This window comes from Typopeltis vanoorti, chromosome 20, assembly GCF_054136105.1.
Source record: "Typopeltis vanoorti isolate ZY-2024b chromosome 20, IOZ_Tvanoo_1.0, whole genome shotgun sequence".
Taxonomy (NCBI): Eukaryota; Metazoa; Arthropoda; class Arachnida; order Uropygi; family Thelyphonidae; genus Typopeltis; species Typopeltis vanoorti.
In genome coordinates, this window is record NC_143568.1 from 36,601,815 (window position 1) to 36,618,258 (window position 16,444).

General features: G+C 33.8%; 1 protein-coding gene across 2 annotated transcripts in view; it reads left to right on the forward strand.

The window, feature by feature from the left end:
* The window catches only part of LOC150095369 (uncharacterized), a 114,319-nt gene that overhangs the window by 58,026 nt on the left and 39,849 nt on the right, over positions 1–16,444 (forward strand). For both annotated transcript variants that reach the window (XM_090410079.1, XM_090410080.1), the window contains exon 3: positions 15,230–15,329. In XM_090410079.1, the coding sequence (XP_090266205.1) occupies positions 15,230–15,329 (100 nt within the window). The remainder of the gene's footprint in view (positions 1–15,229; positions 15,330–16,444) is intronic.

Below are 16,444 nucleotides of genomic sequence, written 5' to 3' on the forward strand. Positions count from 1 at the left end.
CATATTTAATATGATATTGCCATTGATGCCACCTGATAAAGCTGTTAATCTTTCTCAGAACTCATATCTGTGGTCTCTTGTCTTTGGTCAAGTGTTTTACTTCTAACCTAGCTCTCAGATCCATAAGTTAAAATTGGTTTAAACCAGAGGCAGACTGGGTCTAAAATTATTGGTTGCCAGGAGACAAAGGGGGCCCACCCACAACAATAAGGCTATCATTTAATTTTTATAAGAAATAAATAAAATTTTCAAAAAAGACATAAGTGGAAAAAAGTACAATTAAAACTTCTGTGAAATAAATGTGTATTTTTTAGTAATTACAGTGTACATATATTGTACATATTACTGGCAGTATACAGTAGATACTAAATGTAAATACAGATTGTTATAATTGAATTTTTAAATTTTAAATAAATTGTGGATATTTTTAAATAGTTTGCCTGTACTGAACATTTTACACATTAACAGGTAGTTCAAAAGCATATTTCATGCAGTCCACTATATTAACAGCAATCATTTGAATTCAACTAGATGATTGTGCAAATGTGAAAATAATTGCTTCTGCATCCAATTCATCTAACAATTCCTTTTCAGTGGATAGCAACATGTATGATTCCATTTCTTAGCCTTGTCTTTATGATCTTTAGCTTTGAAAATGTCCTCTCACATTGGACTTGAGTAACTGATAGTGTGCAGATGATGATAAAGTTCATAAAAGTTATCATATGCCTTGTCATGAAGTCTGTTGGATGCCAGAATTTTTACTACACATGATGGGCACGTGCTACGAATTTTACACTTGTTGCAACTGGAATCCATATTCTCATCATCGTTAAGCATTAGCTTTAATACATCAAAGTTCAAAGCAAAAGGAAACAATTCAGATATTACTTGATCTTTGCTGATTTGTGGAGACAGTTTAGTAATATCTTCCAATGCTTCATCTTCAAGGTCCTTCTCTGCAATAGTTTTAAACTTTGCTGGATCCAAGCATGATAAATCTTTATACAACTTTTTGTGTATAAAGCTTGAATCTAGTAACTGGACAATGTAGTCCATTATTAGGTTAAACACATTTACTCAAAAATCAGCTAGAGAATCTGAGGAATTTCCATCATCTATAAGCTCATCTGCCATTCTTTTCTTCTTCCTCTGCATTTTAACTGGCAATGCTATTTCCAAAGAGTCAATTTCCAATGTTTGATTTTCATCCATATTCAACTGTGAAATCTTGTCATTACATTTATTTACAAATTCCAATTCCTTGCTGTGAACGTTATCAAATGTTCTTGTCTGCTCCTTCAATTTTTTTGTAGCTGAATCTATTAAACTCCATGCAGTAAACATATCAAAATCACTTGTCTGTAAATAACTTGATAATGGGCTGTAGATTCAAATATATACAAGTAAGTAAATGCTGTCAATATTGTTTCAGACTTTAGAAGACTGAATTAAAAGATTTGTTTCTTGTTTTATTTTTGCATCAAACTTGTCTGAATCTTGTATGATTGATAAGCATGTCAGTAGATTTACAAAAGTACTGACAGCAGCAGCATCATCATCAAAAAGTCATTCAAATATAGTTGTTGCTGTATTGGAATTTCCTGACCATCTTGTCTCATCAATTAGCTTTAATTGTTTCATTTTTAATTGTCCTAGATGTTTTCCAACAACTTCTATCCATGCAGCCATTCTTGTGTATGATGTTTTCACAAAAGTTGCTAAATTCTAGAGCAAATTGAAAAAAAGCAACTGCAGGCACACAACATTTTGCCGTATCATTTATCACCAAATTCAGATCAACATGTTCATATCGCCATATGAACATGTTGATCAGCCACATCAGTAACTTTACTTTGTAAACCATTATACTGGCCATGGTAGCTTGCAGCTCCATCTGTACTATCAGATAAACATTTTATGGGATCAATTTTAAGATGCTGTAATGTTTCAGTCAGTAGATCAAAAAGTCCCTGTCCTGTACCATCATTACTTGGCACAACTGAAAGTATTCTCTCACAGATAACACCTTTAAGCATACTGAATAATAATGCTAAACTGATTGATGGATGAATTATCTCGTGTTGAATCAACTTGAATAGAATAATATTTTGCTTGAGAAACTTCATGACTAATTCTTTCTTTTATCATAAAAAAATCAGCTAATGCCTTTTTATTCCTGTATAGGGAGTAGGCGAGGCCGTTTAGCCCTATCTAACTTTTGGAGAGTGAGTGGGCAGTTCAATCTCCATTGACAGCCAATCAGAGATAGCTGGCCCGAGGTTATTACTAATTAGGCAGCACGCAGTGAAGAGAGAGCTCAATAAGTGCCGTGATCTCGTGGTCCTTAATCCTAGCACTTGTATTTAATGTCTGAAAATAATGTGGGTTCTACGATAGATTTTCTTGAGTTTATGGGACGAAAAACCCGACTTTCCAGGAGAAAAACCCCGCTTGCCCATGCCACAGATCGACTAACTCGGGAACTGGTCGAAAAAAGACTTAGTTAATATTTTATTATATGTTAATAGTTGTTTTATTCAGGTATGTAACGAGTCCACTATGGCCTTTACTTTTGAGCGTTTCCTTGTTGTTCTAATTGTTTGATTCTTTGTGTAGACTTGTTTTGTACTGCAGAAACGTGAGCTGCCATAATGGGGTCATAATTTGCCATCAACTGCACTGTAGCTAAAAAATTGTCATGCTTTAGAATCTCATTATCCAGAGTGTAGGCTGATTCATTTCTGTGACCTCTAAAGGGAATTGCTTGCTTGCCTAACATCTTTATGATGTCTATTATCTTCATGATAATACTTCTATGCTTCAGCACCTCTTCTTTCTTTTTAATTAATGAAGATTCAAAAAAATTATCTAAGGTGCCATCATTAACCACACTGATAAATTGCTGAACATTTCTGAACTACGCCTGTAGCTTAAAGCCACGTACAAACGATGATGGATTACAAGTGTTGGGAGACTCAAAGGCCAAGCAGTATGAATAATATAACCTATTTTCTTTGTTATATGTTAGCCATTTTCTTGGGACTGAGTCATTCATAATTTTCCTCTCATACAAATGATCATCAAAGGTAGATCATCAATTGGCTGAAATGGATGTTCAAAAAAAAACTGTTTCAGATTTGCTCGTGATGGATATTGGAAGATTCCAGCAGTTGATCTTTCATTTTCTTGTGCAGGTTCATTTATAGGATGTGCTTCAGAAACCAAGGCATTTATGCCTGAAGGTATATCTGATTCCCTGTAACAAGTTGAAGCTATGTGTTAAGATGTTGCAACTACAGGTAGTAAAGACACCAGAACAGTGAAGCCAGAAGTACTGGGCCTAGGTTGGTGAGTAAAGGAAGCTATTATATTTGTCACTACATTCAAAGTAGCTCTTTCCTGTTCTTGTAACTCACAAGTCATTGCATCATCACCATGAGTATTATTTCTTGATTATTTGTTGTGGAACTGTACATTGATGTGGATGGTGGTTGTGGTATTATAAAATCTGTAATAGACCTGCATCGCTTGGCTGATTCTTGCCTTTCTGCTTCTTGTTGCTATTTGTGTTTCAGTGATCCAGATTTATGCTTTCTCTTTTCCATGCTGGTAGAGGTAATAGTTCTGAAATTAAAACTTAATTAAAAATGATGTAGAGCAATGAGGATGGGCTAACGCTTTAGAACTTAGCTGACTAAAATATATTCTATATTGGCTGGTTGAGACCACGTACGAGGGTGGTCTAAGAAGTTCTTGGCCTAACAATGAAGAAACAAATTTATAATTTCAAAATTATTTTTTATTTTTCAACATAATCTCCCTTAAGACTAATACATTTATTCTGGTGATGCTCCAGCACCATTATCCAGTCCCTGTAGTGGTTCTCAGTAAGATCTGCAAAATAGCCCTCTACAGCTGCAATCACCTCTTGATTTGAATCAAAATGCTGACCAGCGAGGAAGAGTTTTAGTTTTGGGAAGAGATAGAAGTGAGAGGGAGCCGCATCTGGAGAATAGGGTGGATGTTCCAACAATTCATAGTGCAGATCCCTTAATTTTCCTATTGCCAAATGCCTATTGTGGGCAGGTGCATTGTCCTGAGGAAAGATGATTTTTTTCTTCTACAAACAGGGTCTTTTCTCATGAATTATTTTGTCTAGTGTGGTTAAAACATTGGAATAATATTTTCGGTTATTGTTTTACTTTTTCAAGGTATTAATATTTTATTAATTAAACTTTTATTAATTAATAAAAAAAATGCCTTTAGCATCCCAAAACACCAATGCCATGACCTTTTCTTGCTGATGGAACCGACTTTGTCTTCTTTGGTGCTGAACAACCGGCTTCTGTCCATTGTTTTGACTGCTGTGGAATGGTAAATCAAAGTCTCATCCATAGTAATAAATTGATGCAAAAAATCAGTTTTATTCTTGTTAAAACGTTCCAAGTCACTGTTCAGAGATTTTCATGAGAGTGCATTTTTGATCTGCTGTGAGCAAGCATGTCACCCATCTTGTGCAAAGCTTTTTCATTTGCAATTCTTCATGCAAAATATATCCTACACCAGTGGTGTTCAACCTTTTTTACTACGCGAGCTACTTTTCTATAAAAAGTTATTCAGCGATCTACTCTCTTATATAGATCACGTTCCCCCAACCTGATATCTGATTACGCACAAATAAACAACTAAAAATTTATTTGTGTATTTAAAAATTTATTTATCACTTTTAATTATTTTAATGCAACAAATATTTTAATACAACAACAACAAAAAAATATATTGGAATAAAATATTTATTTCTCTATTTTGGAAAACTAAAGTTAGAAAAAACAGATTGATTACAAACTCACAAGTTAGGAAATGTTGGTTAATTAAAAAAAAAGAGTGAAGTTAATGTGAAATTGGGCATTGTTTGGATCTCACAATATTTTCATAGTCAAGTTGAGAGCCTGTGTAGCTCAGTAGAAGTAGCATTTGCACTCTATGGAGCTTGACCGCACGAAGAAAGGTCTTCATGCGGTCAACTCTCTGATATCTGATATCTGTTTCCCCAACCTTACGCACAAATAAACAACTAAAAAAAAAATACACAACTAAAAACTTTATTTGTGTATTTAAAAATTTATTTAACATTTTTAATTATTTTAATACAACAAAAAAACAAAACAAATATGTTGGAATAAAATATTTATTTCTCTATTTTGGAAAACCAAAGTTAAAAAAAACAACAGATTGGTTACAAACTTACAAGATACAGGAAATGCTGGTTGATTTAAAAAAAAAAAAAAAAAGTTAATATGAAATTTGTCACTGTTTGGACCTCGCAATATTTTCATAGTCAAGTTGAAATGACGAAGTGGCCAATCACAGACAATCATCCAAAGGATCATTTGTAATTTGGTTTCTTAATTGATTTTTTATGATGTTCATATTTGAAAAAGCAGATTCTGACAAGTATGTCGATCTGAAACACAACAGAATTTTTTGCGCAATATCGGTTAATATTGGGAATTTTTCATGTGCATACTTCCAAATGGCTTCATTATTATTATTATTATTTCAAGCAACTCCAAGGAGTCGAAAGACTCATCGAGGGAAGCCCTAACATCATGTCAAGAACAACTATTCGACATTCACACAGTATCTATCATACTTCGCTTTGAACTCATTCACGGTCATAGCACCCACAACAGACTCTGGCAGCTTATTCCACTCATTTACTACTCTCCAAGTAAAAAACCTAGCTCTAACACCTTTGTTAACCACATTCTTGACCAGCTTCCATGTATGGCCCTAGTCCTCCCACCACCAGTCCTATTCTCAAAAAGATCTGGATTGATCTTATAGAAACCCTTCAGTAATTTGAATGTCTCAATCATACACCCCTTTTCTGCCTATCAACCAATTTGTGCAACCCACAAATCTTCAATCTGTTCTCATCAGGTTCATTCCACAGACCTGCCACCATCTTGGTCACTCGTCTCTGGATCCTCTCCACCTCCTCCCATCAAGAAGAAACCCTGGCGCCCATATCAGGGCTCGATATAGAGGAACAATAACTTGTTTGTCTCTGCTCGTTAAAGTATTTTTCAGTAACCAAGTGATTTGATGAGCTGATTTAGCCACTTTTGCAATGTTCCCCCTAAACTTCAACTCTCTATCCACCAACACTCCCAAATCCCTGGCCTCATCAATCTCCTGGAGCATGGTTCCACCAACGTGATATACTGCTGTTAATCTTTTCACTCCAAAATGCATAACCTTACACTTTGCCACATTAAATTGACATTCATTTTCCTTAGCCCAGTCCTCTAAACTATCCAAATCATCCTGCAAAATTTTGACATCCTGTGCACTCACAATTGCTCTACCCAACTTTGCATCATCAGCAAACAAGTGAACACTTCCTCTCAGATCCTTCCCTATATCGTTAATGAACAAATTGAAAAGTAGTTGTCCAAGAACAGAACCCTGCGGCACACCACTAGTCACAAGCCATCTTTTGGACTCCACTACTGAATAAACCACTCTCTGGTATCTCTCCATCAACCACCCTCCTATCCATCTCACCAACCCTATATCCATCCCCATCTGCTCCAGTTTACTGATTAGAGTTCCATGTGGTATCCTGTCAAAGGCCTTGGCAAGGTCCAGTAGAATCACTGTAAACCCATTACCCTTATCCAGTTCAACCGTCACTGTGTTATAAAATGTGAGCAAGTTACTGAGGCATTATCTACCCTTCACAAAACCATGTTACCCCCATACAGTGTCCCATTTTCATCTATCCAATCCTGTATTCTTCTCTTGACTAGTTTCTCCAAGACCTTGACAACTATTCCTGGTATGCTAATCGGTCAGTAATTTACAACAGTAGTCTTGGAACCTCCTCTATGCAGTGGAACTATTTTCCCCTCTTTCCACCCCCTTGAGACTAACCCAGACCTGAGATTTTAAATATAAACTATTCTGAATGTTTATTATCTCAAGTTCTACTCCAGCTTGGTTTATATCAAACAGCCCACTAATTTTATTTGAAATTTTTGTTAATTTCAAGTTTTCTTGAAATGGATTATTGATAAAAGATAGTCATTTCAGTTTTATTAAAATCTTTAAATCTTGAATTTATTTTTTCCTCAACTTCTTCTATTTCACGAATAAATTCTTTTAAATCATGGCGAAGCATTTCTTGATTTTTTTTTTTTTCAAAAAATTTTAATAAATATGGGAGATGTCTAAATTCGCAGTCATTTATATTTTCTTTAATAAAAGTAAGTATTGTTGGAAAGTTTTTATTGAACTTAACATGTCATTTAAATTTTTATCTCTATCTTGTAACTAAATTTAAATTGCTTAATTTCGTACAGAAATCTATTAAAAATGATAAGTGTAACAACCATCTTTTATCACTCAATTGTGGATAAATATTTCCTGTTTCATCAAGAAAAATTATTGTTAATTAATACAAGAACTCTTTCTAAAAATTGACTTCTGCTGAGCCAGCGAACATTATTGTACAACAGAAGTTTCCTATCATCATCTGCCTGTAATTTAAATAACCTCCGTTGCAGGGCTTTTCCTCGAACAGAATTTACAATTTTAAATGTAATATCCAAAACATCTTTTGTATTTAATCTTTTATTACACAGTACTTGTGAATAATACAGTGGTACGTTAAAAAATCTGGATATTTGTCATCGTTTTTACATAATGAAATGAATTCTGATTTATTATCTATCATTGCAGGAGCACCGTCAGTAGTAATAGACACAAGTTTAAAAAGCGGAAGTTTGCGTTGTTTCACAAATTCATCAAATGCCGAAAAAATGTCTTCTCCCCTAGTAGTCCTTCCCAATAATGGTATAATTTTCAATAGTTCTTCTTTACTTGAATAATCTTGAAATACCATGCGCATAAATACCATTAACTGAGCAATATCAGTGAAGTCGTCTTATTCATCAAATTGTAATGAAAACACAACACACTGGTGAATGTCTGAAATTAACTGAGTATTCAGATCGGCACTTAAGATTTCAACTCTTCTCATAATTGTTTTGGAAAGTTATAAATCTTTAATATTCGAAATAATTTCATTTTTATTTTTAAAATCAGAAAATAAAGATTCTGCTACTGAAAGAAATGATTCTTTTATTAACTCTCCAGTAAAAATTTTTTTGCTTTTGCTAATAAATGACACACTTTCAAAGATGCAATAGTGACTGATATTGGTTTATTTATTACTTTCGAAATCATATTTTGTTGTCCAGAAAGTCCTGCCTTTAAATTTATAATTTTTGATTTACATATTTCAGAATTTTGGGGAAAATCTTCATCATATTTTGCATGTAGCGATCGAAAATGTCTCTCAATATTACCTTTTTTTTTGAATTGCTACAGATGAATTGCAAATCAAACAACAACACTTTCCATTTAGCATTGTAAAGAAAAAATTCATTTCCCATGCCTTGTGAAAATGATACGTCTTCGATTTCTTTGATACACTCATGATTATCCTCAAATTAAACAAACTGCATACGATGTGCTTTTGTTATATGTCTACTTTTGCTATCCAGTTGTTACTGCGACATTGTAAACTTTTATTATTATTTAACTTTGTATACTTGTAATTTCTATTAATTACTTGTGATGTCGTTTACTCTATACTTTATTCTTCATTATTCTAATTTGCTGTGTGTGCTTTCTCTCTCTCTCAGAATCTCTCTTGTTTATCTTATTACATGCTGTTTATCTACCTTTTGCATTACGAGTCTTATGTCTAAGATATTAGAAAATTTATTTAAAATGAGACTGTGCCACTAAATATCTTTGATTAGCAAATCTCATCAAATATCAACGAGTCCGATTTATTTTAGAAACAGTGCAATTGTAAATAAACAAACAGGCAGCACTCTTTTAACAAGAAAGTCAAATGACAATTATTTACATTACTATGAAATATACACAATTTTAATGTTAGAGAGATTGCTTTTTCTGTCCATCTATAAAAACTTTAGCAAAAATTAGAACCTTCTTTCTTCAACATTAAATACTTTCTTTAACACATAAGGTTACCTACTCTCAGTTTACAAATTTTTACTTATTAATTTCTAAGCTTACTCGTAAATAGGTTACCTAAATCTGTGTTAAGTTATCTTTACACATTTGATGTTATCCTCTCACATGCCAATTGATTCTCTTATGGACATTTCTTAACACTATTAAACATATATCTTAAAAGTCTTTCTTGTATCAACTATAACAGAAATTATATAAAAGTTTTGAACTTACAAAGGCTCTGTATCTCACATTCAGCCAAAAGTCTTTTGCTAAACGTTCTATGGCAATTCTTTAGTCTCAGATCTTCTTCAGGAAATTTTGGCTCGGCTGCATCTCATCGGGAACGTAGCGGGCTGTGGGCTCATTCAACTCTGACAAAAGGTTATTCTCCCTCGGCGAAAAGAAAAACTTACGAGTGAAGGTGCTTTGGGAAATTTGCCTTGCCTTTTCTCCTCTGCTTGGGCTTGCCGGACGACTGCCTTCTTTTTCTGCCATTTCAACAGCTAGAACTGCCACCAACTTTTAACTGGATCCCTCTCTGGCCTGGAAACTTTTCTCCTACAATTGGAACTCTTCCTTTCGGCAATTTGAAACCTTGTGTGCGGCCTAGAAGTAGTGACGTCTCGAACCGAGAAGCTCTTTTCTGGAAGCGGGAAACTCCTCTCTCGAGCAACGTGGATCCGGGCAGTCTCTCTGACGGCGACTCTGGACCAGGCGGCCTCCTCTCTGTTTGAACTCTTTCCGACTGACTTCGGAGATGTTTACACTTGGAGCCTGCAAGCCTTTCTCATACATACAAGTTTCGATAACAATCTTTCTAATGCCGCCATGTACAGCTTCGGTGACAAAACCATTACCTTTGTTTTTAACACTTTAACATATTCTTATTAAAGCAGTATATACAGTTAGCTTCAAAAGAGTTATTTACAAAAACATCTAATACAAACTATACTGAGACAAAGTTTATTTTTTTACAATATTCACACGGGACTTAACCTAAATAAAAAATCAATGTAATGTGCTATGGAATATTTAAGCTACAATCGAGTTTTTACACTTTGCTTATAATCGTATTCACTCGGCTCGCTGTTTGACTTCCACTGATCCAAATTAATTCATTTACCCAGACTTATAAGAAAATTACTGATTTGACAATTTTAACGAAAAATAAATAAACAATAGCAATACACTTAAAGTAAATTAAAAATAATACAAAATAATGATAAATAAAATATTATGTTTTCAGTTTTAATTAAATTTGTAAGTAAGGAGGAATACACAAGAGATCGATCAAAAATCGCTCCGCGATTGACGGGTTGAACACCCCTGTCCTACACATTCTTTTGAAATGCCTATAGTCTCAGCAATTTCACGCACTTTGACTCACCGGTCATCCAATACCACATCGTGCACTTTATCAATGATTTCTAGTGGTGGTACACGTTTTGAACGTCCTTCACGTGGATCATCTTCAAGGCTAGTATGGCCACGTTTAAACTCGGCAGCCCATTTCTTAATTGTCAGAAACGAAGGAGAAGAGCGCCCATAAACTTTCATGAACTTCGAATGAATTTCTTTTGGCGTTAAACCTTCTTTTACAAAGAATTTTATCACCTTACAATACTCAATTTTATCTATTTCAGGGGATACAGACAATAGTTTTGCTTCAGACAGCTGTATAAAACAAACTACTTATGGAATGACTTGCGATTTCACATGGATGCTTATGACAGATGTATTAACTTAGAAAAAAAAATAATCTTGCTGATAGTGTTGCCATCTATGTTCGAGGCCGAGAACGTTTCAGACCACCCTCATACATCATGATGATAATCAGCTATTACTTTAGCTCGAATGTTGCCTAGTTTAAGGCATCTGCTGTTTTTTTGTCATTGAACCTGAGCAAATTGTCTTACTCAGATACCCTCAACAGAACCAAAGATAGGTATCATCAACAATGTAAAAAGCATCATGTGGTGCTAACAGAGAATTTCAAAATATCACTTTGACTCAATTTGTTGTTATTGAGGTTAAGAAGACAACAAGCAAGATCTTTATAAGGAATAAAAAATAATATAATTTACTCATGTCCCATGTCTTAAGGAAAGAGTGGTGATAGTATTTAGCACCAAACATATAAAATAAACTTCTTGAATGAATGGGAAATTAGACAGATAGGAAATTATTTATACCTATGGACTTCAAATCTCTATTAGGGAAGAAGTAGAGGAATTTTTTTGAGTCATTGGAGAGGATATAAGGTTGATAGACCTGTGTTATTGTTTCTGAAAAATGTAACAGAAAATAGGTATTTATTTATTGCAGAAAATTTTTTTTAATTAAAAAAAGCTATTTTTAACACTGATAGTACAAAATTTTTTCTCTTTTTTTTTTTCAAAAACTCTATAATTATTTCTCTCTTCTTCTTCCTAACATGGATTTTAGGTCAGGTGGCCTATTCCGGTCTCATGCCATCTCTTTCTTGGTCTTCTGATTCTTCTTTTTCCACTTATTTTGTATCTGTATAGTATTTTTGGTAGTCTGCTGTTGTCCATTCGATTTATTTCTCTTTTTTTTTTCAAAACTTTATAATTATTTTTTTTTCACTATTTTATGAACTTTATGAATACATCAGTTTGTTGCCACTATTGTTTTCAGAGTCATCCAGCAGTATGATGCGAGTACATGCATCCTGTCTGATAGTGGCACTTCAAACCAGCTAGCGTACCTTATCAATTTAAACGCCATAAAGTTTCTTCAAGTCCATTAGTTCTACCAGCAAAAGGATGTTGTTATTCTGACTATGCAATAATGTTCCCCATTTTTAATTTTAATTATTATTTATACAATGCTATATCATTTCATTATGTAATTAAATTTAATTTTATTTTAAATCACTTAATTTTAAATTTAGGCCTTAATTGTAATCTTATTAATTGTAACCACTCACTAGGTGGCACCCAGCACGTGGCTCAGCCCTGTAAATAGGATTAACATTCTTTGTTCTAGCTTCACCTTGTGATCATGCTGATGCACTGATGATAACCAGTTAGTTTCTGCTTGAAATATTTGCAGTAATAAAATTAATATATTCTTGTGAATGTGTATGTGTATAATAATTGTGATAATGGCACAAGTTTCATTAAAAATTTGTATAAAGACATTATGATAATAATACTATAAATCATGTGGTATCCGGTCACTGAGCAACTTGAGTAGTTCATTTCTATGACTGATCATGTTTTTAGTTGAAAGTTTTTTCCATGGTTATAAATTAAATTACAGATGAATATTAAATTGAAACAGTAAATAAATAATAAAGTAAATTCGGTATTCTTTCCCTCCTTTTCGTATTGAATTCATTCTTTAACATTGCTTTTAAATTGTACACACTTATATATTTAGTATGATTTAGGTTTTCTGTGTTTTCTAAAAAAAAAAAAAAAACCCTCAATTTTACTTTATATATATCATTGGTTTTATGTATTTATTATTATTTTCATTTACTATCTTATGTCATTCTTTTTAGTGCATTTTGACTTGTTTTCCTTTAATTTTTAATAATTTATTATTATTATTATGATTCAGGCCTCCTTGGAGTCACAAGACTCATCATAGGAGGCCCCACCTTAGAAAACACAGTCTATCATACCACTCCTTGAACTCGTTGACTATTCATGCCCTCACTACTCTATCAGGCAATGCATTCCACAGTTCAACAACCTTTCATGCAAAGAAACCACCCTCTTGCTCACAGCTTCCTTTTGTAACTTCCAGGGATGGCCCCCTGTTCCACCAGAAAACAAAACTTCTCAGTGTCATCCTTGTAACTACCGTTCAACAGTTTAAAAGTCTCAATCATATCACCTCCTATCTATCAAGCTCTGCAGTCCACATTCCCTCAGCCTATCTTCATAACTAGCATTGTACAGTCTTGACACCATCTTTGTTGTCCACCTCTGCACTCTTTCCACTGTTAATTTATCCCCTTCAAATCCTGGGGGACCAAATTTGAGCACAATAGTCCAAGTGTGGACTATTGTGTTCAAATGTGTGGACTTTATACAATGGAATAACAACTCTTTTATCTCTGTAGGTCAGCATCCGTCTCAGTATTGCAGCAATCCTCTGGGTTATCTTCACCACCTTTGCAATATGTTCCCTGAATCAGTCATCACCTCCCAGATCCCTTGCATCTCCCACTTTCTCCAGTAGAGTTCCTCTAACAGCTTCCCATCAACATATCCCAAATTTCAAAACTTTACATTTATCTGCATTAAACTGATACCTCCATCCATTTGTCCATCTGTCCAGTTTATTCAAATCCTCTTGCCACCACATCTGCACTATTACTAATAACCCTTCCCAGCTTCACATCATCTGCAAACAACTGAATATCCCACTGCAATCCATTGACATGTCATTGATATAAAGGTTAAACAATACAGATCTCAATACTGATACTGCTCCCCCATACACAACTCTCTGATACCTATCAGGTAACTAATCCTTTTTTCACTTCAGTTTAGATAACATCTAAACTGATGTGCTGCAACTTAAATATCAGCTTATCATGTGGTACTCTGTCTTTGTAAAATCCAAAAAAATGGCAGAATATGCCTTTCCCTCATCAGCTGCTTTTGTCACTTTATTATAAAAGGCAATCATGTTGCTAAAACAAGAGTGCCCCTTAACAAATCCATGGCGACTCTCACAGATAACATTACCCTCATCTGTCCACTGCTGTATATGATCCCTCACTAATTTCTCCAAGATCTTAACAAGTACTGATGAAATACAAACTGGTCTATAGTTTGACACTTCCAGTCTGCTACCACCATTATACAATAGCATTATCTTATCCTCCTTCCACTCTCTGGCCATGGGTACTTTCCCCATGCCAAACTTTCATTGAAAAGCCAGATCAACAGAGCTGTCAGTTCTTTAGCTCATTCTCTCAAAACCCATGGTGAAATTCCATTCAGTCCCACTGATTTATGATTTATTGACATCCAGAGTACTCAGTATTTGAAAGACTCTCTTCTTGCATTTCTAAACCTCGAACTTGTCCTATCCCTCTAGTATTAAAACTGCTTCTCCAGGATGAAGTAGTTTTCTCTTCCATAACCTCTTTTATATTTGCAGTTCCTGTTTGATATCGCTTGTCATTCTACAATCTTTACATAATTTTAAATTTCATATTTTTAATAGCTTTCTTCAAATGATGCATCTTAATCATGAAGGAAATGACTGCAAATTAATTTATTTTGGATGATTTTTGTTGATTCAGAAGAGTTAATACTATAACTTAGGCTGACAATATCATTATATCGTTAATTTCATTAAATAATGAAATATGCCTTCCTTTCAGTATTTTAAAGCAACTGCACTAAAAAAAAAAAGCTCATTATTGTAGGGAGCTCCATAACAGGGAAAAAACTGCTTATTCGTTATTATAGTTAAACTTAAGGAGCTAAATGAACCACGTGAAATTTCTTGTTTGGGTGGGTGGGACTGAAAATTCTAACATACTATTATGTAATTTATGAACTAACCTCATTTTTTTCAGCAGCTAACAGTCGAATGTTAAGGTATTAGTCTCAGTTTCTAGGGACATACATCTTTGTCTTTCATATCTCTTTTCATTTACACATATTGACAGTGCCTCTTATGGGACTGATGTAGTTCTTTCAGAATTAAGCATTAGTATTATTTTTCAAGTCTCCATAGACTCAGAAGACTATTATTTTCAGTTTGCATCATTCCCCATATGCACACCTCTGCCTGTTCTATATTTAAAGGATTTCAATCTAGGAGCGGACATGCTGAGGATAGATATCCAATTTTTGGCATTCAGTTCTATTTTTCACATTTTGCATGTTTTTATAATTGTGGAGTTATTTTGAGATTATATTTAATTTTCTGCATGATTTTCTCTTTGTACTTAGGAACAGTTGGTTTTTCACTTCAAAAAATCAGATACTAGCTGTTTTTATAATTCATATCCTTATTGTTGATCACATCTTCCAAGCTACTGACAGACTAGCAGACCATCCTTAGAGATTTATTTTATTTTGTCAGTATAGTGTTATATTTTGAAACTTTTTATGCTAAGTTTGAGTAGTTAAATAAATTACGACTACATTTTTTTGCTATTTCATTTTTTCAGGAAAAGACTGCACTTTTGAGAAAATGGAACAAGTACGAGAACAACAAGAACGGCTTGCCAGGTTGCACTTTGATCTCAATGCACAGCAGGAAATTTATGGGTGAGTAAATTCTTAGTATACTTATATGCTTTGTTAAATGGATATGATTTCTCTCTTATTTGCTCTAAATGTATTTCAAATCTAATGAGAACTATATATGAGTATATAAGCATTTATTATTATATGACATCTCCAAGGAGTTCTTGGACTCACTGTGGGATTTAGCAATACTAATTTCATAACTTTCTTTTCCAAAATCTTTTGTATAATTGTGATTCTTGTGGAGTTATTTGTATTGCTTCTGATAAGATTGAGAGAGAGCATGCAAAAATTGCTTGCTATCAATGTTCCTTCTCCTTCAAATTTGCAATTCTACTGGCGTAGAATGCTACAAATTTGTGATGCTCCCAGAATCGCATCTTAGTATAACTTTATTATAATAAAGTTTTATGCTTAGTATAAAATTACTATTACATGAATAGTAATTTCATTCCATTACCTGCATAATTATTGTCAATGCAGCATACATTTCTTTGCTGAGTACAGAGTAGTTTTGCTATTGTGAATATAGATCTGTCCATATTATGCTTATATATAAACCACTTGTGGTAGCTCTGATTTAGATTCACTGACTTCATGGGTACGTTTTTATAAAATTAACTTCTGCAATGTTAAATGAGGTGAATGCCAAAAATAGCATGCAAAAATGTTTACTTGCTATCAATCCTATCAGAAGCAATACAAATAACTCCACAAGAATCGTAATTATACAATCATTATAGTATTACTAATTTTTTTTAGAAAATATTAGTCCTGTGTTTTCATTCAGAATTTTTTTTTTTTTTAAATTGTGGTCACAGCTGTGGTGCCACTTATTTTGTATTTACTTTATAACAAACATTTTGTGGTGAAAGTTTATTTTTCACTTGGTTAGACTATAATAAATTTAGTTTAATCCTTTATCCAAGTGTGAGCAAACAAAGTTTGCGCCTGAAAGTATCTTCAGGACTGGGGTAAGGTAATACAACACCAGGCAACTCGTTGCAAAGGTAGAGCAAGCTAACATCACTCCTATCTCAGTATCTCCCATTATGAAAACACATCTCCTTGCGGATATGTATAATGTTATGTATTAAGGGAAGAGCCACTACCCAGACTAGTTTCGACCTTTATTG